Genomic DNA, 21,476 nt, shown 5'->3' with positions numbered 1-21,476 from the left:
CAAGAAGGGTGTACACTGTTATATCTGCAAAAATCCAGAAATAAATGATGTCTTTACAGGCTCTGTGCGTCTGAATACCTTTATCCATAGAGTGTACCTTATACCATACAATGTGACTGTGGTACCCCAGGGGAAGGTGCCAAAAAATGGAACGGTGGGGGCAGTTTTTTTGGGTACCTCTCCTAATAGAAACAAAAAAAACAACCTGTGCTGTACTGTACCAAAGCAAACTTCTTGATGGCTGTGGTCAGTGTTGCCTGCTCAGAGAACCAGCTTGAGAGACATCCACTTGCTGTCAGTGCCAACACCTGATTTATTCTGCAATATCGCCGTTAAACTCTCTTCTTACTGGGAACTGAAGTGTGCTGTTCACTCTTGTGTACCAAATCAGAGAGAACATTTGTTCTTAGCTGCTGGTCGACTTCATTTTTAAAGTTTGTGTCACTTAGAGCCCAGGAGGGAGAATACACCACGTGTTACTGTTTGTTATATGTTATTATGAGGGTTATTATTGTGATGCATATGGTGGATTTTTCCTACCAGACGATCAACTACAACCACATTTTCATCTTGTATGAAAATAGATGGAGTAATATAATTACAGGAGATAAGTGAAGTTCATAGTGATTATAGCCACCACACTGGTGATGATATGAAGTAGTATTCTGAATAAAAAATGCCAGTGCCAATTGCCAGAAATTATGGAAAAATTATGTTTTTCTCCAAACAGGTGTTGTAGTATAATTTAGAGAAGACTACCCAAGTTTGGAGCAATTTCAGAGACTCTACATTGTGTTGATATTGAACATTTGCTTTGTCGGTATTGTAATTTGTAGACGGTCCCTGCCTTCACGCTCGCGTCGCATCAGCCAGCTGCTCGATTAGATGAAAGCAAGGTTGTAGCTGATTGTCCGCCTTACTGTGGTAGGGAGAATCCAACAATAACACTAACGGTAACATATAACCTTTGCCATGATTGTTCGTTCTTGTTGAATTGTCAATAAAGTCATTTACATGTAAGAAAACATGCGTTATTAACGTGTGGCCTCATGATTTCTTTCTTTAATCCACAATTGTCACCTCCCAGGCTCCGTAGTTAAGTAAATGTGGAGGATTTCAAACGTGGGCGTCACCAAATGACACTTATGTGAACTTATTGGTGGAGGCAGCAGCAAATCTTCGACTCCTGTGTGGTGGGATATTAAACTGTTGATTCTCTCTGAGGACTTTGGTGCAGGGAATAAGTGGTTTACGACATTCTATTAAGATATTATAGACTTAACGAGACAGTGTACATTTTATTAAGGGATCTTTTGTTATGTGGCTACAACCAGGTTTCCCTTGTGTCCCTGCTGCCACAAGTTAGTTCCTTGTGCAGCTTGTGACGACTATATCAGAACTCCACACAACCACTAACCCTTAAACTAAAAACTTCAGCTCGTTAATATTCCTCTGATGTTAATTCATGTATGTGTCGGTTGTGTGGGAAATGTTAACATCTAAAATGTCTTGCAGACTAAATAAAAAATAAATTCCTGTTTGTTGTTGGCTTTTAAACTAATCAGCAATCTCGTGCACTGACATTATGCATTACTTGCAAATGAAAAGGCCAGTTAATTATCAGGTCGCACACCAAATGTCAGTGAGAAAATGAAGTCTCCAGATGATGACTCCTACCCCGATCACAGATGTCTGTTTTCTTTGACTGCTCCTCCTGCGGGTCTTATTTTAAGCTTATTTAAAGTCTCTGCTAAGCCAACCACCAGTAATGTAGATATATAAGTGACAGCATTTAATTAAACGTGGTGGTCCAGTGAGGATACAGCATTGTAGGGAAAAAAAAGAATTAACCAGTTTATAACACAATCTTCATGACTGTTTTGATTAAACTTGTAAATACAATGTGCTGCTTTCTTGTAATAAAAGGGCCTTGCTCGCACTAATTGGATTGTTCATCTTGAGCCTTGTTATTGTAAGAAATCACTGATGGAGGAAAAATAGGAGTTTTTTTTTTCTTTCTACATGAAATATGGTCATAACAGTCTTCTACTGTTTTGCTCCAGCCCCCCCAAACTTTTGAATTCCTGGACTGTAAACCCAAATCCCTCAACTTATGGGGAACAGCTTGTGCACACGTTTTAATTTAGTACAGTGCAGTAACATAAAAGTAGTAAAGTAAAGTTTTTTATTCTTATGTTGATTAAACACAAATAAAAGAATGTGTAGTAAGTGAAATATTGTATGTACAAACAGAAATCACATATTCATATATGTATATATATATATATATATGAATATGTATATATGTATATATATACACATTCATATATGTATATATATGAATATGTATATATATATATACATTCATATATGTATATATATGAATATGTAAATATATTTATATACACATATATGTATATATATACATTCATACATATATATATATATATATATATATATATATATATATATATATATATATATATATACAAATCAACATGCAAATATTTAATTAATCAGCTAAATCAAAGTTGGCTCAACCAACAACGATTATAGGAAACTTTCAGTTCTTGTACAAAGTACACCAGACCCAAAATGATTGTGTCACATGACCCTTATCCGACTGCAAATCTGTGTCAATTCAGCAGAATTGTTTTTTTTTTTGTCACACAATTGAATCATTTGTGTTTGTTGAACATTGTATTTTATGTCATATTAACATGAAGCCTAAGTTATATGACACAATGAACTTTGTAACCGATGTTCAATGTTTTGAGTTTCTGAGAACGCACAGACTAGACGATCCAGTCAAGATGCAGGACCACACACTCTGGAGATTCCAGGGATATGGGATCTAACATGACTTCAGAATATAAGCAGACATGGAGGTAGACTGTCGGCATCGTCAGTTAATTGCTGTTGTGCGATGTTTTATGTTGAGAAATGCAAAAAATAACTGTGGATGAAGTCATGGCTGAGAAGATGGAATCAACTTGGCTTGTACAAGTTCCAGTTCTATACGCAGCATCTGTTTCCCACCCACAGTTGTCGGAAAGGGCAGATTGGGACTGAAATCCCGCCAGTTATCCTCTAGTGTGGAGCTTAAGTTTGTGTAACATTAGAAAACACTGAGTTATTGTAAAGACTACAAATGACATTGCACTAAATCAAATTTCTCAAAGTTAGACTACCACACTGAGATAATACAACTGGGTGTTGAATTCTGACTGCATGTATAGATCTTATTTTTGAATGTGGAAGGGGCCAACTTCCTGTTTTTGTACCGCACTTCCTGGATTTGTTCCCGTAATGTATCTGTGAACGAAGCGAGTTTACTCTCTTAATAATGTTGTGGGAATACTCAAATGATGACTGATACTCTGACAATCATACTCTATTGATGACTTCTTCAAAAGACCTTGTCTTGGATGTTTACCCGCCGTTTCATAGCGTAGCCACTTCTCTAGGACCAGATGGTCGTCTGTATTTTTAACAAAGTCAAACAAATGAACACAGGGACACTTCAGTGGGTACTTTAAATTTAAGTCTTTTAGCCACAAGTGAAACAAGAGGAAAAAGTTCATATGTAAGTTTTGCATCCGTAGTCTCCACTTGTTTGTGGACTACACATTTGATAGGCTACCTGTTGTTCTAGCGGCCATGTTGTTTCAAAGTTGTTGTCCTTTCAGCTACAAACCTGACGTCTCTGCTCATACGCCACAGTTCCCATCCCCAGCTTAAACAAGGAAATACTAGAAGGTACTTCACAGAAGAATAAGACAACAGAGGAGACTTTATGCTTGTTTAGCTTGACATGACATGCTAACAGCTAGCAACCAGCTAAACTAGAATACCACCAATTACTTGCTGAAATACAACTGAAATGGAGCGTACCACAACCTAGCATAACACAGGCGGACCCATTACTTTCCCTGCTAGTGCTTGCATAAGAATTAGAGTCCACATGTCTCCATTTAACATGTGCATGGAAACCAGTGAACATCACAGGGTCACATTCAAGATGGAAAAAAGCAGCATCCATTCCACCACAGAGACCCAATATAAAGAGTTTGTGTTTGGACGGACTATGATATTTACTGCGACTCGTACAAATGAAATATGAGCGTCATAAATGGGGAACTCTTCATTGTAAACCTGCTCCAGGATGTTAATCTGTGGAACTATAGCATCGGGGAGAAAATGCACGAGTTATTCGGCGACCTCTTCTCATTAATGGGCAGATTATAGGACATGTCATAAACACTGGTGAGGGGAATACAGCTGACTGCTGTCTGCCTTGTCCCTATCTCATTTGTGTGTATATGTCTATTGATTTTGGTAATCACCCCGGATGATTGCAGCGGTGTTCTGATTTTCATCCGGTCGAGCAGCTGAGGAGCATAATAATTGTAGTCAGATATTGGCCAACACTTGATTGTTGAATTTGAAATTGAATTGAAATTGAAAAGGCCTTCAAAGTTTAAGCAGAAAAAAACAAGTTTTTCTTTTTGTTTGGGCATAGAATGTCACTTGTTTACTTTTGGGTGAAACCTTCTTCTTTTGTTCTGTGAGGCGGAGCAGAAATAACTGCAGCAAACAATCAAACCGAAGCCTCAGTGTGGAGGATCCCACAGGAAAACAAACCTGTGTGTGAAGGACACACGTTTCTGTTTTTGAGGACATACAGAGGGACATTCTCCGTTTTATTACCCATCGACCACAGTGGAGCAGCCAGATCTGCCTCGGCGTCATCATAAACTGATGATACACTACGTCTGTCTGGCGTTGACTTGTGTGTGCGTTTGCGGAGTGTTTGCTACAGCCACAGTATCATGCTCATGCTGGTAGCACCCGGCAAGTCCATTACTTTGATTGCCGTTTGACAATCTGTCTTTATGACAGGCGACCGTGGAGCCTTGCCATCGATGGTAGAGAAACACATCGATCCATCAAACTGTGACCTCCGGTGGCTTTCAAATCTAGCCCTGTGCACAGATGGACATGTTGAGTGCTTCTCAACAGAATCGGGTATTGATTGCATGGAAGTTAATGGCAGAGTCATATTTTTCCGGGTGCATCCGACTCAAACCTCCTGTCAGCCTTTCTTCCCCTCTATCTTTCCTTTATGATTCATTAGCAGCAGCACAGAGCCTTCTGTTTTGTTTATGCTATTTATTCTGAATGCGCTTACCCACTTACGCCCAGCTCCCCCACCTCCATCTCCACTCTGCCATCAATAACTCAACGGTTCCTTAATGATCCAATCGTATGCCTGTTCTCGTTTGCAGGATTTGAAAAACAACACCTGTTAAAAGGGTCCAGTATAGCTAATGTCACACGGCAGGCTGCACCATCATAAAAGGGAAACATGGTGGATGGAGGTTGTACCAGAACAGTCAGAACCGGGCCATGGCGAGATCCAGATCCAGATCCAGATCCCGACAGATCCAGAGAGAGACGGTGGAGGTGAATCACTGCTATGAATGAAGCTCACAGACAAACACGAGCAAAGTGTAACTCTGGGTAAGTAATGTACTCCGACTAACTGACATACATGTCTACAATGCTATGCTAACACAACACTTGCCCTTCCGGTGACAACAACGCTATCGATTTTCATGTTTGTCACAGAGTCAGATTGCGTCCGTTTGTTTCCCTCCAGGCTCTTATAAACTTTCACTGACTCTCTGGAGCAGGGGTGTCAAACATACGGCCCGGGGGCCAGATCCGGCCCGCCAGAGGGTCCAATCTGGCCCACAGGATGAATTTGTTAAAATTTCACACTACGATTACAATCTAAACGTAATGTCAAATACAATATTTTTTTTCTTCCAGATACCTGTGACTAAATGTTTGTGCCATTTTAGATCCAGTGTGATGTGTAAATAGTACTTTTAGGCACGATAATGTTGAAATTGCACTTATATTTCTCAAGAAATGTCGTGTTTTGTAAAAATATCCTTCATTAAATGTAAAACAAAGGAGAAAAAGTTCTTTTTTTACTATTTACTATTACTATTTACTATTTTACTATTTTTACTGGTCCGGCCCACTTGAGATAAAATTGTGCTGTGTGTGGCCCCTGAACAAAAATGAGTTGGACACCCCTGCTCTGGAGTAACATGACGCATATACGGATCAGATATATTCAGTCTGTCTGCGGGTTTAAAGTGTGCGGTGAACTCTGACAGGTTGAATCCATCTCAGGCCGCCAGTCATGTGACATCCAGAGCTCGTGAGTCGTGAGAGCAGTGAAACATACTCGCGAGGAGTAAAAGCTGTGAGCGCACAGTTCAGCCACTGTGGTCACACGCGCGACTCGACCAGACTTCTGACAGTCTGGGGCTGATAACCAGGGACCCCCACAAGGACCCCCACAAGGACCCCCACAAGGAACTCCTTGTATCAGCTTCTACAAGACGTCCAGAGTGGAGAAGAATCGGGTGAATACGGTGAACGTTAGCCTAATGTTTATAAAATGGCTCTGACTCCAAAACAACAATTGCGCACACAAGAACTCATACTTGGTGTTAGTTTGATTAAGTAACGTATGTTTCCTGACATCTTGTAGTGATACTGTAAATAGAAGAAGTATTTCTTCTTTGTTTGTTGCTCGCGGTGGCGCATGAGGGCCTACAGTATATTGCGTGGGTATGAGTTAATATCTGTGCACGTGCAGTACTATTATTTTCTCATGAGCATGTTTAACTGCTCTCGCCGCACACATCTTGCTGCCCGATCCCAATATGTATCTATATCAGATTTCCTTACATTGCCTTTGAAAAGTGACCCATATCCAAAATCTGCATTTAACTGCAGTTAACACTCTGGGAGACAAACCACAGGGAGCGTAAGGCTACTGACCTGAAAATGGTGAATGCTCTGTGTGTATATTGAGCTTTTCTGGTCCTGATAGCCACTCAAAGCTGCTTAACGCCACAGTTTTTCCATTCACCCTTTCACATCCATCCTCTCACACATGCATGCACAGCGCCTTTTCTATCACACATCTTTCATACCCATTCACACGCTGCAGGCACAGCCATCAGGAGCAACGTGGGGTTACGTTTTCTTGGCCAAGGACACATTAGCATGTAGACGAGTGAAGCCAGCAATCAAAACCATCAACCTTCCATTTAACTGGTGACCCCAGTTAATCAGCCGGAATGGAAGTAAAAGTTGTGTTGTGTTGTTGAAATTTAGAAAATCTCACCTGAAAAGCTTGAAAAGCATAAAACCACTGTGCATACTGTGATTTTACTGCTCACACAGTCATGCGTCATATCTGTTTTGTGCCACATGGGAGGAAAAGATCTGAGCTCGGTCGTCACCATGGCACCATGGCGTGTAAATGCAGCTCTGGCAAACACAGCAAGCTGTAGCTATATGGGCTGGAAACACTGAACGATACCAAACCGAAAAAGCGATTGACAGATTCAATGATCTGTATTACTAGCAGATTTGATGTTGTTTATCAGCAGCAGAGTATTCATGTTCTGATTATCTGATCATACCATTATGTATTAGAGTTTAAGGTTAATAAAGTTCTCTGCAAATGTGCCTTTAGTGCACTTAGTGCTTCATTCTGAATATAAAAGAGCAAATTAATACTAGGCCACTTTTGTGATTCAGTTCAGTTTAAGTCCCAGTACTGTATTTTTTTTTTGTATTTTACATTCAAAATGTCATAGCCAATGGTGGGAACTGTAGTTGTAATGACCGACGGGCTCCTGCAGGGGGAGCATATAGCTGCTGAGCTGCCTCACGATGCAGGTAGTGATGTGTCGTTCGTGAACGATTCGTTCAAAATGAACAAATCTTTTATATGACTCGGGAGTAATGAGTCATCTCAGTGAGTGATTCGTTCATTTTCATGCAGTACCTTCCTTCGCCACATGGCAGGCAGCTGCATAAGCTCAGTCAGCAGAACAGCAAATAGAAATGATTAGTTCAGGATTCACTCAACCGAGTGGTTCGTTCGTTCATTTTCATGCAGTACCTTCCTTCGCCACATGATGGCAGGCAGCTGCATAAGCTCAGCAGGACAGGAAATAGAAATGATTAGTTCAGGATTCACTCAACTGAGCGAGCGTCCGTCCTCAGGTCACGTGACAGCTACCGAGTCGTATGGTTTCATATGGTTTGAATTGCATTTTGTTTATTATAAATTATTATTATTTGTCAGCTGAAGCAAAACGATGTTGCCTCCAGTGTTAAGTGTTTGAGAACCGCGGTCTTTTTTACAACGCCCACAAGAGGGATACAGCGCCACCCGCTGTAAAAATGAACGAAATGACTCAAAAAAAGATTAGTTCAATTTACTGTCCGAGAGTAAAAGTTATGAGTCAGTAAGAAGAGTCGAACTTCCCATCACTAGATGCAGGGGGAAGTTTGTGTCCTTGCATCTTTCATTCATGACTCCAGGGCTTTCATAGATAATCTTCCTCTGGACATGGAAGAGAAAAAGCGGGAGCTTCAGCCAAGGCTTGCTCTCACGCTCTCTCTCACATACATTGTGGTTGAATAATGAATCTAAATAATGTTCTTTCAGTCCATCATTGTCACTTATCGTGTGATAATTCTTCAGACACACTTTCACTTTCTATCTCCACTTGCTGCGGACATGTGAAGATTAACCAAACAAGTTATAAAATGAAATGGTTTCACTTGGGATCGCAGTAGCCCAGTGGTTGCTGTTGTACATATTTTACACCTAAAAATAAACAACAACAACAACAACAACAACAAAAACAACAGCACAATGCCCAAAACTTACTTTTGGAACTTTTTTTTTATTTTGTCGTGCTTTGTATCTTTCCCCTATAAAGAAATAGTTAGCTATATATCAACAATGACACATGGACTCTAAAGTAAACAAGTGTGAAAGACAGGAGAAGAGACGACTAGGCACAGGAGACGCAGAAAGAGAGAAAGACCGGGAAAGAGAGGAAAGGTAAGAAGGGAAAAGAGTGAAAAAAGACAGCAATTTTTTTTTCTCTACAGTATAGAACCAAAAACAAAACCATGGGAAGTGTACATTTCTTTAACATTTACAATTATAATAATAACAACGGCAATAATAATAATAACAGTAACAACAATCATAATTGTTCAAACAATAATAATAATTAATAAAAAAATCAATAAGACCTCTGGTTTTCTCATAAAGACAAATGTTTTTTTTATGCTTTTCTTAGTTTTTCTTTAAAGATCACTGGACAGTAGTTTGTTCGGCGTTGCGCCTCTATAGGCTAATATTCTGTGTTAGTATAGTTGCTTCATAATGACTTTCAATAGTAAAGTGTTTTCATAGTTCTTAAAAGTTTCATTTCATGTTTTCATTTATGTCGACGTTCTTTATTTTTTTTTTTTATACAAACAAGGAATTCAGAGATACGTGATCTGTCGACATGTGTATGAATACGTGTGTGCATGTATCTGCATATGTGTGGCATTCAGAGAAAACACTCCCTCCCTTTTTCTAATTCCCATTCATTCCCTCCGCTATCACTCCCCCTTGCCCTCCTTAATGCCACGTTTTAAACCCTTTTATCCTCTTAATGACATTTTAAAATAATTACGCTTGTCTTTAATGCCTCGACAAGTCGGGTTCCCTTTTTGTTCTTTGTCGGGAACGAAGCCTGACGCTAATCCTTTCATTCCTATAGGAGCCAACAAAGGAGGAGCGATTGAGGTGGGCGGCGGCAGAGAGAGAGAGAGAGAGAGAGAGAGAGAACACGAGGATGATAACAGGTGCATGTAAAGGAAGAAGGGGAAGAAATCGAATTATAGTCTTAGTCCAACTTAAACTTTACTTTTAAAATAAATAAAGTCCCACTGAAATTAAATCAACTTCCTCAAAGTCTGACAAACACCCGTTTAACATGGTTACGAGCTGAACTGTTTAGGAACTGGTTAAACGGCGGAATAGTGGCTAGCATTGTTGCCTCGCAGCAAGAAGGCCACCGGTTCGAATCCCAGTTCGACGGAGGGCCTTTTCTGTGTGGCGTTTGATTGTTCACCCCCGTGTGTGATCCGATACAGCCCCATTCAGAACACTAATTTAATTATCATCCGATCATGACGTGCTGGTTTGGTGCTATCGCGCGTCTAATCCACGTAAACATGTCGTATTTACACACACACACGTGCGCGTGTTGCGTTTGTTTACTACGGAATTGAACGTGCGGCTTCTTCTTCTGATTCTACTGCGGGAGAATGAACATTCTGGGGACATTCTGCACATGTAAACGTCGTGTATACGTTCAAATGAGCCCCGATGAGGAGGTTGTGATTTAAACGATGAAATATCTTGACGTTGATGGGCGACACAAAGACAACGACGTGGTACAAACTGGCCCCCCCAGCGAGAGTTGTTTTGATCCGTGACAAAAAACAGTCAACTAATACTGACAAGCTGAGAGGCGGCACATGGCCGGTTTAAGCGTAGTCGGCCACTCTTAATTCAATGAAGTGATTCCCTGCTAGCGTTTGTACACAGAGACAAGGACACTAGTCTGAGGTAAAATGTGCAAGAGGACGACGAAAATGAATTAGTGAAGAAAGATTTTGTTTTGCTGTGAGTTACAGGCAGGCCACCCGACAGGGGATAGCACAACAGGACAGATCAGGATTATTCCACTGTTGTTAGGGATTTATATATGAGAAGCACTCTGTATAGGAAATATGCTATGGCAATTTAAAAAAAATTTCAATTTTCTTGCAGCTGCCGCTCGATAGCTCTCAGTCAGCTCTGCGATTCCCTCTCTCTCTCACACACACACACACACACACACACACACGCGCCGCTCTCTCTCTGTCTCTGCAGGTTTAAAGATTGAGCTTTGCGAGAAAAGCTTTTTCTCCCGGCATTGAATTATGGCAGTCATCTGCCTCTAATTCTGCTTCCACTTTGGCGGCGGCGCGGGCAGGATGCCAGTGTTCTTTGTGCTCGCCGCGTCCCTCTCCATCAAAATAATTACAGCATCATTTTGTTATTGCCTACATACACCTCTCTCTCTCTCTCTCTCTCTCTCGCTGTATCCAGCTCCGCCCCCCCGCATGCGTTTCTCTGACTTACAGTATATGGCACAGTCGTAATGGCTGGTGGGTCTATAGGCTCTCGTTTTCTCAGTCTCTCTCTCTCTGTGTGTGTGTGTGTGTGTGTGTGTGTGTGTGAGGGTGGAATGGAACAGAATGGACTGGCTGTGTGCAGTATTTGTGTACAGTCGTTCTTAGAAGGCTGCCTGTTATGGCACATTGTATACAAGTGTGTGTGTGTGTGTGTGTGTGTGTGTGTGTGTACACTGAATATAAGGAAGGAGACGGGGAGAGGGTAGGAGGAAAGGAAGGTGCGGAGGGAGGGTTGAGGGCAGAAGAGAAGGGGACAGGGAGGGTGAAAGGGCTACAGTAGGTACTCCTTCTTGCCCTGGCTGGCGTCGTTCCCATTGAGGAAGGCTTCCTGCACCTCGCCATGTTCATCCAACCCACTGGCCTCATGGGTGAGATAGGAGCCTAGAGAGAGAGGGGGAGAGAGAGAGAGAGAGAGAGCGAGAGGGAGATCGGAGGGGGAAGGTTAGGTGGCAAAGCGTCAATGTCACTGCAGAGCCATGCAGCATTATCAACAGAATCAGCATAAATATTATCGAGAACCATACCTGTGACTGATTAATTCATTAGTTCACTGATTGTTAGGTTCAATACCAAGCAAGAATAGGCTCTCGGGTACGGTACGAGCCTTATGGTGGAAATGAAAAGGTCGGGGTCGTGTGGATGTGTGAATACAGGAGGAGGAAGAGGAGAGAGAGAGAGAGAGTAAAAGACAGAGAGGAAGGGAGGAGAGATTGGCAGAAAAAGGTGGAGGGAAGGTTAGGTGCAAGAGAACAATGGCAGGTGCATCACTTTAAGGCAGAGGTGTCAAACTGCCGGCCCGCGGACCACATGCGGCTTCCCCAGTGTGACTTAACTATTGATTATCTGTTACTGGATATCTGATTTGGTCTGATGAAAGATCACACACACACAAAACATGTATTTTATTATATAAGATGAACGGTTCTAAGCTCTTTTTTATCATATTTATATTTAGCAACACAGGAAGCAATAAAAAGCTAAAGTCAGTGGCTCTCATTTTGAAAACTCAGCAGCAGTTTCGGTTTTTGGTCATAATAGATAAATAAACAAGGTCAAATATGCAGTTAGATGTAAGTGCATATAGGTTTTACATATAAATAATGATGAAAGATATGACCTGTAAATGTGTATGCTGGGGCGCATAGATTATTTATTTATGACTGTTTTGTCCAGTTTTGTCCCATTTCATTGACTGATTTTATTTTTAACATGGAAACATAAGGTAGTAGCAGTGGCAGGAGTATTGATGCAGCCTCAGAAAAGCCATCAAACACATGATAACACCTCCAGAGATCCATATGATTAATGCCTGCGGTCGCAGCACAGGTCACAGAGCGCAGGAACCTCTGGAGTCACCTTCCTGCCAGAGTGTCCTCCCACTCCGGGGTGAGTGACACTCTCATTCTCCTGACCGCGCCGTTTGACTGGCACGCCGACAATCGAGGCACGACAGAGACAAAGTCCTAATGGCCCTGTCTCAACACTGATTGGTTGTAATGACCCTGTCTGTGTGCTGATTGGCAGTCAAGACATACAGAATGCTAACTGACGGCTTGTCTGGCCACACAGGGTAAAGTAATGGCCGTTCGTAGCCCACTACGCTCTGCCCGGATCGTTTCCTGGCAGCCGTGGTGCACAGTCAAAGGCTGCCAAAAAGAGGGCACTTAAAAGGATAGGGACCGCAGGAAGGCTGCTTTTAATAGATGAACCTTGATACACTAACATATAATCGTAAAACATGAGGCCACTCCTATATTTCCCACCAAGACCTGTCTCTGCCGCTAACCTCGCCAAGGTCATCCATCACAGGCTGTGCCAGACTGGAGAGAAGTGTCCCATCCTGATTCTACTGTATGCTGACCATTTTACACCTCAGTTTAAAAGACTCCAGTAGGGAAATACCTCCATATCAATATGAGAAAAGATATAGGTCTTGGATTTTGAATATTGTGATATGGCATCTGTGATGTCTACTTTTTCAGCACTGATCTTCAGGCCTTTATGTAAAAATATGACGACATTTATGATTAAAAATAAATGGAATCAATGAAACATTTCACAGGTGTGTCCAAGCAGAATTTGACCATTATTTACAGGCAATGTCATTGTTTCTCATACACGTGTGAAGCTGCAATACGTAGTAATCTGCCACATTATGAACAAAAATCCTGAAGTGATCAACTCTTCCAGCATTTTGTGACAAATCAGTGAACAGACATTAACAGCAACAACTGTATTTTATGTCACACAGATCATGAACTGCTAGAATTGAGAAATTATTGGGAATGTTTTTTGGGTAGATGATTCCTTTTCTTTTAGACTATTACAGTCTTTAAAACATAGTCACTGTCCTGTGAAAAGTATGGAAGCCCATTTCCACCAGAAAAAAAAGAGAGTAAAACTTAGCCTTGATAATAAAAATATCCTCAAAGTAAGTCAAAGTAAATTATGAAATAAAAAGTCGTAATTATGAGATAATTAGACGTAAGAATGAGATAAAAAAGTCTTTATTATGAGATAAAAAGACGTAATTATGGGATAAAAAGACGTAATTATGAGATAAAAAGTCGTAATTACGAGATAAAAAGACGTAATTATGAGATAAAAAGTCGTAAAAGTCGTAATTATGAGATAAAAAGTCGTAATTATGAGATAAAAAGACGTAATTATGAGATAAAAAGTCGTAATTATTAGATAAAAAGTCGTAATTATTAGATAAAAAAGTCTTTATTATGAGACAAAAAGTCAAAATTGAGATAAAATAATTACAGTATAGATAAAAAGTCTAAAATGAGAAAAAATTATTAGATAAAAGTAATTATTAGATAAAAGTGTTATTAGATAAAAAAGTCTTTATTATGAGACAAAAAGTTGTAATTATTAGATAAAAAATTAATATAGATAAAAAAGATGAAATTATTTAGATGAAAAGTCGTAATTATTAGATAAAAAAGTCTTTATTATGAGACAAAAAGTCGTAATTATGAGATAACATTTTTTAATTATGACATAAAACGTGCACATGTGCCTCAATGTTTGTAATGGCCTTTTCTGTAACAATGGGAATTGTTGTTCTTGTTCTTGTTGTGGACGGGCGTAAAGGACCGGAGTGAAAGTGGGAGAGTTGCTGTGCAGCTGTGTGTTCATAGTGTGAGCAGGGACAATGCTCGTCCGTCCAGTTTGTAGAGTCAGGAGACAACCAACTGAAACACTAACCACGCTCACAATGTCTTAAATCAGGTAACAGGAGACTTTGCTTACATTAGACATTAGACGTCTTTCAGTCTGTCGTTTAAAAGACTTAACGATAAGATGTAATTATGACTTTTTATCTCATGATTTCGACTTTGAGTATATTTTTTATTATTTTATTAAAGTTTTACCTCTTATTAATAATTAGAAATACTAATATTAATATGTAACACTGCCCAGGCCTAGACTCTGAACTAGCCTCAGATTCAAACTATTCAAAGCAAACATCATTGAAATGCTAAGATGTGTGTGTGTGTGTGTGTGTGTGTGTGTGTGTGTGTGTGTTACCTTTCTGCCGAACGGAGCACCAGATGGTGACAATGAGGACACAGATGACGGTGAACACCAGCAGTGCCAGAACGCCACCTATCACTGCATATGGCATGGCACTGCGAGCCTCCACCACTGCACCGGGATCTGAGGAAGAACAAGACACATGAGCAACGTGTGTGTGTGTGTGTGTGTGTGTTCTTGTTGTGATGTGATCTGGCAAACAGAGAGAGAAGTGCAGATGAAGAGCCCGGGTCAGAGACGGAGAAGAAATGAAAGAAATCACATGAAATACACCAGTGTGAAGAAGAGTGCGGGGAGCCGAGAGGAGTCGATATCTTCCACCCAAACTTGCATTATCACCTTTCATCGCCCCCCCTTATACTTCACTGAATGTCAGACAGTCGTACTGGGTGAGAAAAAGGTAGAGAAATGAAGAAACGAGTACATCAGCCTCTAAAAACCCACTCCAACCAAGTACCTGTCAAGAAAACAATGCATTTTGAATGATTTCGCCGTGTTTGCACCGCGGGTGGCGCAGGCCTGGGAAATGAAATCAAACACTTAAGCCCGCGATGAGTCAAGAGAAATAAAAAAAAGGATAAGAAAGGCAAATATATAGCAGAATTCAAGTCAGTTATCAAAAACGCTAAATAGTCACTGGTTCCAGTTTCAGATATTTAAATTAGACACCAATCAAATGTTGAAGCGGGGCTTTCTATCAGAGTGTGGATTCACTGAGTGCAGAGGTAAAATACAAATGAAGACTCTTAACGCGATAACACGCGTGTCTTCTTGGATGGGGCTGGGTGGGTGTAGTGAAGAGTGCCGGTCAGTTATATGGATGCTGGGCCGCGACGGAGTGGCTTTTAAAACACATATCAGTGAACGAGTGAAGAAAAGGCAGAGGCTGCACACTCAGACGAGCTGAATCTGTATGATAAAGTAAGTGGCTGTGCGTCTGCAGGCGCGCTGAAAGGATCAGGGACTTGTGCCAAAAGCGATATTTTACAGGCGCGTGAAAAAGCGAGCTGCACCTTTACCTCCCGCCAAGCTCTTCTTAATCCACCGCAGCCCAAAGCCTCACTCCAAGTGACTGACAGTATCCAAACATGTGTTGTTCCTCCCAGGAGTGCCCTCACATGACAAATTGCTCGAACGTTCCCCAAACTGCTCCGCGGGCAGCTTTTATTATGACTCTTGATGACTTCTCCACTCGTGCCCAGCAGGTGCAACAACCTCCACCGCTCTGGCAGAAGGAGCAAGACAGACGCTCCCACTCCCTTCACTCCGTCTCTCCTTTTTAAGAAACAGGAGAGGAGGCAGAGAGCAGCCAAAGGTTGCTGTGTTTGTGTATGTAGAAGAGAAATGAATTGTGGAGTTGAAAAGAGAGGGAACGTGTGTTCTGCCTTTCTGTCTCCTCATCTGACGAGACAACCGCGTAGAGCCCTGGTCTCACTTTTCATCATTCTTTCTCTCTGTGTATGAGCGCGGAGACTTCATCAAGAAACAGTTGAGTGCTTGTTTGGGTACAAACGTGGTTGCGTCGGGCGCTGACACGTGTGCTTCCACAATGGTACGGTCTGGAATGGTTCAGTCCTGGGTCAAGCTTGGACTGACCCTGGATTTCCACTGGACGCGGAACGGCCGCGGCGCGGTTCTGCTTCGTCCTCTCCCAAACGTCAATCCCCACCGGGCGCGTTACGGCAGCGGCGCGGAGCCTTGGGAGCCAGCGGTATTCACGGAAGATCGCGCGGTAATCTCGAACGGACGCGAGATCCCGCGATAGATAGACTGTGTGTATAAAGGAAACAACAACAACAACACAGCTTCTTTCATTCTCCGACGTGGACGAACTGTTGATCTGGCCATCTATTTTCGATATTGTGCTTCTACCATGTGGAAGTTTGCTAGTCAGTTTCTCTAGTTGCCTCGTTTTATGTAGTTTCATTATGTCCTGATTGTCTGTGCAGTATTGACAATGTAATAACATAGTTAATAAATTAGATAATAAACGTATTGTGTTTTATTTTGAAAGGGGGGCGGAAGTGTTTTACTTTGATACTGTGTCGGACTTCCTGTCTTGTGCGATCTGCTTCGTTGAAATTTACGAGGTTCAGCAGCGGCAACGGAAAAAATAGAACTGATTCCTATCGATAGCGCTGCGGCGCGGCGAGCCACTTCTGGGCCGCTGCTGATCCGCGCCGCAGCGCGGCCGGTGGGAATGCTCACATTGATTAGAATGGAAGCGATTTGCAACGGCTACCGTTCCGCGGCCGTTCCGCGTCCAGTGGAAATCCAGGGTGAGAACAGTAACGAGCTACGTATAGGGCGATATATCCACTCAATGGTAACGCAGCGATAGTCAGAATGTGGGGTTCATTTTACTGAAACCATATTGGACCATTTCAAGCCCATGCCTGCTTAGTACCCGGGTAGCCTGGACAGAGTGCTAAGTGGGAATGGGCTTGAAGTGGGCAAACATGTGTGAGGCCACCACGGACTGACCCATGGCCCTCATGGACGTGGAGATGGCTGCCAGCGAGGGACAAAAGGAAGAGCCGATTTGATGAGGCGAGCCTTGAGTGAAGTATGTATGATGTAAAGAGGTGACGGTGGATGAGCGGTAGAGCGAGTCGTCTTTCAACTGGAAGGTCGAGAGGTTCCAGCTCCGCTAGTCGACATGCCGACGTGTCCCTGGGTGAGTGGATGACAAACCTGTAGCCGCTAGAGACGCACTGTTGAAATTGTGTTTTTATCTTGCTGTTTGTGAACACACAGTAAGTCCATAGAGAAAACCAATGATTTGACATCACAGCACACGGGAGTCGTCCACCACTAACTTCACATGTGTTGATTCGGTGACTTCTGTGTTTACATTTTTTTGTTTGGATTCAATTATGTGATGAAAAGTGAACATGTGAGGCAGCAGCAGACCAGCAGCTCATGTGTCCTCATCTGCTACAACATCAGGATTTTCTCTATGGACTTTGGTGCAGGAGAGTGAGCAGTCACTTACAACCGTAAATGTCCACACAGAAAAGGCCGTCTATTGGCAAGATAAAGCAGGGGACACATATTTACATTTTTTTCAGTGAGAGTGAATATTTATTGGAAAATCTTTGTCATATTCATTTTGGGGAAAAGGTTTCCACTTTTTTTTACAAACACATGAAAAATATGGACTGTACGTTAAGGTGGCTTCATCATTAGCACCCACCAAACACAAACGCTGACAGGGCAACGGGTGTGCAGCTCAACAAACAGCCAGTGATAAGAGGCAGGGCGACTGTGCATGCTGCATACACAAGCATTTGCAAACATGTACGCTCGTGAAGCAGGGCAAAGGAAGGTTGAGGCTGAAATAGGATGTGTGTGTGTGTGTGTGCAGGCCACCTGAGAGCCATCAAAGCGCTAGGGAAGAGCCTAAGACACCAAAGGAGAGCAGGAAAGGACAAGGAGAGCGATGGAGGACAAAAACAGACCGTGTGAGTGTGTGTTACCTTCCGGGTCCGAGGTGGAGCTGGATGTTAGAAGGGATGGGGTGGTGGGATGGGAGGTGATTGGTTGGATGGAGGTAGTGGGAGTGGGAGGGGCCACTGTGGTGACAGACACATTTTCTACAGACAAACAGGAGACGGGATAACACACATACACAAATGCTATAACATGCAGTGACATTTCCACACAGGACATTGTGCAGGGTTTTATAGCAATGTATAATCTACACATAAAACATGAAGCAGGCTTCAACGCGACAGGATGTAAATCAGGTTTCATGGCTGCTCTGGCTCAGCATCCTGTTTGATAATCACTGGATGATGGTCTCAGGGGAAACTCATCGCCTCCACAATGAGTTTCGAGAAAGAGGATGTAAAACAATAAACGAAGGAAAGATTTAATAAAACGAAGGGTCGACAGATATGGGTTCTTATTTAATACCGATGCTGCTCTTCACAAATCAGAACAGGTGATGGATGATATATTCCACCATCAGATAAATTGTAAAAGTTTTATTATAATTATATATATATATATATATATAATATATATATATAATTATATATTTATATTATATAATTGCAAACTACTCACAAAATTGCTTAAGCTACATGCTAAAACCTCGTGGTGTGTCTCTCCAGTCTGCATTTTGTGTCCGCACTGCAGTGCACTTGTATGTTGAATACAAAAACGATGGATTCAGCATTAAACGCATGAAACCGGTCATCAAAAAACTAAACAAACAAAAAAAATAATGCAAAAATTGGCCTTTTCCAAGTGGAAACTTAAAGCTGTAAACATGAGCTGCCATGAAACACAGAAATCATCATATAACATACAGTACATTAACTTCCTGGTGATGGAGGCAGCAGTGGATCATAATTAGTGGATGCCGTGATGTCAAGAAGATCTTCTCTATCTTTGGTTCAGCAGTGAGGAGTTTACAAAGTGACACAAACTTCAGATATTTTAGTCAAGGAAACAACAAACCTTAACTACGTGCTTCAGCAGTTGAGACTGATGTTGTTTCAGCACCAGAGACAAATGTTACTCGTTATTTGACCAAATTGAATGTGAGAGTGGAATGGAATCGATCTGGTTCCCTAACAGGCCACAAAGACGTGGACAGAAGACTTTCTCTGGACGGCCCGTCGTTGAAGGGGTTAAAATGCGCTTCCTTACAGTCAAACAGCATCTGAGGAGAGTTACACCTGAGACTGACATTCATCTGTGAGGCAAATGGAATCTATAGGAGCGCACACTCCATCACTGACACACTCTGGACGCTACAATGGCAGCAGAGACAAAGACATTGTCTGTGACAGATGCATTCCCAGTGGAACGGTGCCGCGCGGGGACTGTTTCATTCACGGCAGAACAATGGCTTTGGATCGTGACACATTCTCCAAATCACTGGCTGAGACACAATGGTAGGTAGAGAGGTGGAATGAGACGGGTTCATATTGCTGCTAAAGACAGAAATAACAGCTGACAAGAAGGAAAATGGAGACGGAGGAGTGGGTGTACCTGCGTACTTACGTGTGTGTGTGTGTGTGTGCGTGTGTGTGTGTGCGTGCACTGGCACTGTCAGAGTGAATAACATGTCACTTCATCAAACAATCAATCACAATGAACCATGGAGACTTGACAGCAAGTCACACACACACGCTTGTTTATATATCTTAGTGAGGAAACCTCATAAACATAATGCCTCACCCTAACCCTTAACCTAACCCAATTCTAACCCTAACCAGGGGTGTCAAACTCATTTAAGTTCAGGGCTGATCTCAAGTGAGCCGAACCAGTAAAATAATAGCATAACAACCTATAAACAATACATGTTTCCCTTTGTTTTACATTTAATGAGGTTTTATCTTCGTTAAACCTGAAATGTCTTGAGTGTCTTTGCATAATATTTCAACAATATTATGCAAAGGTTTAAGCATTTACACACGCACAATAACAACGCACAATAACAACGCACAGACCACAGTGGATCTACAGAGGCACACACACACACACACACACACAAATATAGTCATGTAATCACAATGTGACATTTTAACAAATTCATCATGCGGGCCGGATTGGACCCTCAGGTGGGTCGGTTCTGGCCCACGGGCCATATGTTTGACACTCCCTGCTCTAACCCAAACAAACCTAATTCTAATCCCAGAACCAAGTCTTAATCCTCAAAAAACCCTTTCCAAACTATGATGACCTATGATGAAACTATGAATCTGAAACACATACACACACAGGTTTGCACAGCTACTCTTAATATTCTTATATATATACGTATATATATATATATACGTATATATATACATATTAATTGTTTTACTTCAGTCCTGTCCTTTGTTTTGTTTTGTGTTTTGTAAAGCGTCTTTGAGTGTCCAGAAAAGTGCTATATAAGTATGATGTATTATTATTATTATAATCATATATATATATATAGATATAAATATCTATAAATATACATATATATAGATAGATATACATATATGTTCATTTTATTTAACCTAAACTAAACTCACATCTCTTCTCTATTCTTAACCAGAGCCTTAGGTTTTAGTAGACAAGGTCCTAAAGAGGTAACAAAGCAAATATACATATATATATATATACACACACACACTTACATAACAGTGAACTATGAGTTCCTCCATCTCTTACGATTTCTCCCTAACTGGTTCAACTTGTTCCTCCTCGTCTTCACTTTCTCTCGACACAAAACTTTCCCCTTTTCTGCTTTTCTATAAAATACATCATGTACATTCCTTCACGGGGAGAACACAACCGCGGCGCAACTTGACAAAAGGAAAAAAAAGAAGAAAAAAAAGAGGGAGAAGTGAGGTATAGTGCTGACACAAGAAGAGAGCAAAAAGAGATTGATGATCTCAGGGCCAGTGGGAGAAAGGGAGGCAAGAGATGAAGGAATACTTACCAATAAATTACACCTGAGCAGAAAGGGCAGTGTGTGAGTGTGTGTGTGTGGACGTCTATGTCTGTGAGGACATCTTGACCTTGTGAGGACATTTTGGATGGTCCTCACACATGTAAAGGGTCTTTTCAGGGTTAAGATTTGGTTTGAACATGAGGGCCAGAGTTGGGTTTAGATTAGAATTAGGTTAAGAATTAAAGTTAGGCATTTAGTTGTGATGGTTAAGGTTAGGATAAGGGGCTAGGGAATGACTACAAGTGTCCTAAAGGTACTGTACAAGAATGTGTGTGTGTGTGTGTGTGTTAGAGAGAGAGTATATTTTGAGAGTATATTAATATGCAGCATCTGTGTGTGTGTTTCCCGGATAAGCATTAAC

The 21,476-nt window shown here is 41.6% G+C and overlaps 1 protein-coding gene across 3 annotated transcripts in view; it reads right to left on the bottom strand.

Moving 5' to 3' along the window:
- Positions 1 to 11,238: 11,238 nt before the first annotated feature.
- cadm4 (cell adhesion molecule 4) overlaps positions 11,239 to 21,476 on the bottom strand; it is a 229,403-nt gene continuing 219,165 nt past the window's right edge. For 2 of the 3 annotated variants that reach the window (XM_044033448.1, XM_044033447.1), the window contains exons 7-9: positions 18,159 to 18,275; positions 14,674 to 14,802; positions 11,239 to 11,514 (exon numbers count right to left, since the gene is read on the bottom strand). In XM_044033448.1, the coding sequence (XP_043889383.1) occupies positions 11,405 to 11,514; positions 14,674 to 14,802; positions 18,159 to 18,275 (356 nt within the window). In that variant the 3' untranslated portion in view covers positions 11,239 to 11,404. The remainder of the gene's footprint in view (positions 11,515 to 14,673; positions 14,803 to 18,158; positions 18,276 to 21,476) is intronic. The other variant, XM_044033449.1, reaches the window with a different exon arrangement.

Source organism: Solea senegalensis, linkage group LG9 (assembly GCF_019176455.1).
Source record: "Solea senegalensis isolate Sse05_10M linkage group LG9, IFAPA_SoseM_1, whole genome shotgun sequence".
Taxonomy (NCBI): Eukaryota; Metazoa; Chordata; class Actinopteri; order Pleuronectiformes; family Soleidae; genus Solea; species Solea senegalensis.
The sequence above is the reverse complement of the archived record's forward strand: the minus strand, read 5'-3'. Positions and strand labels throughout refer to the sequence as shown.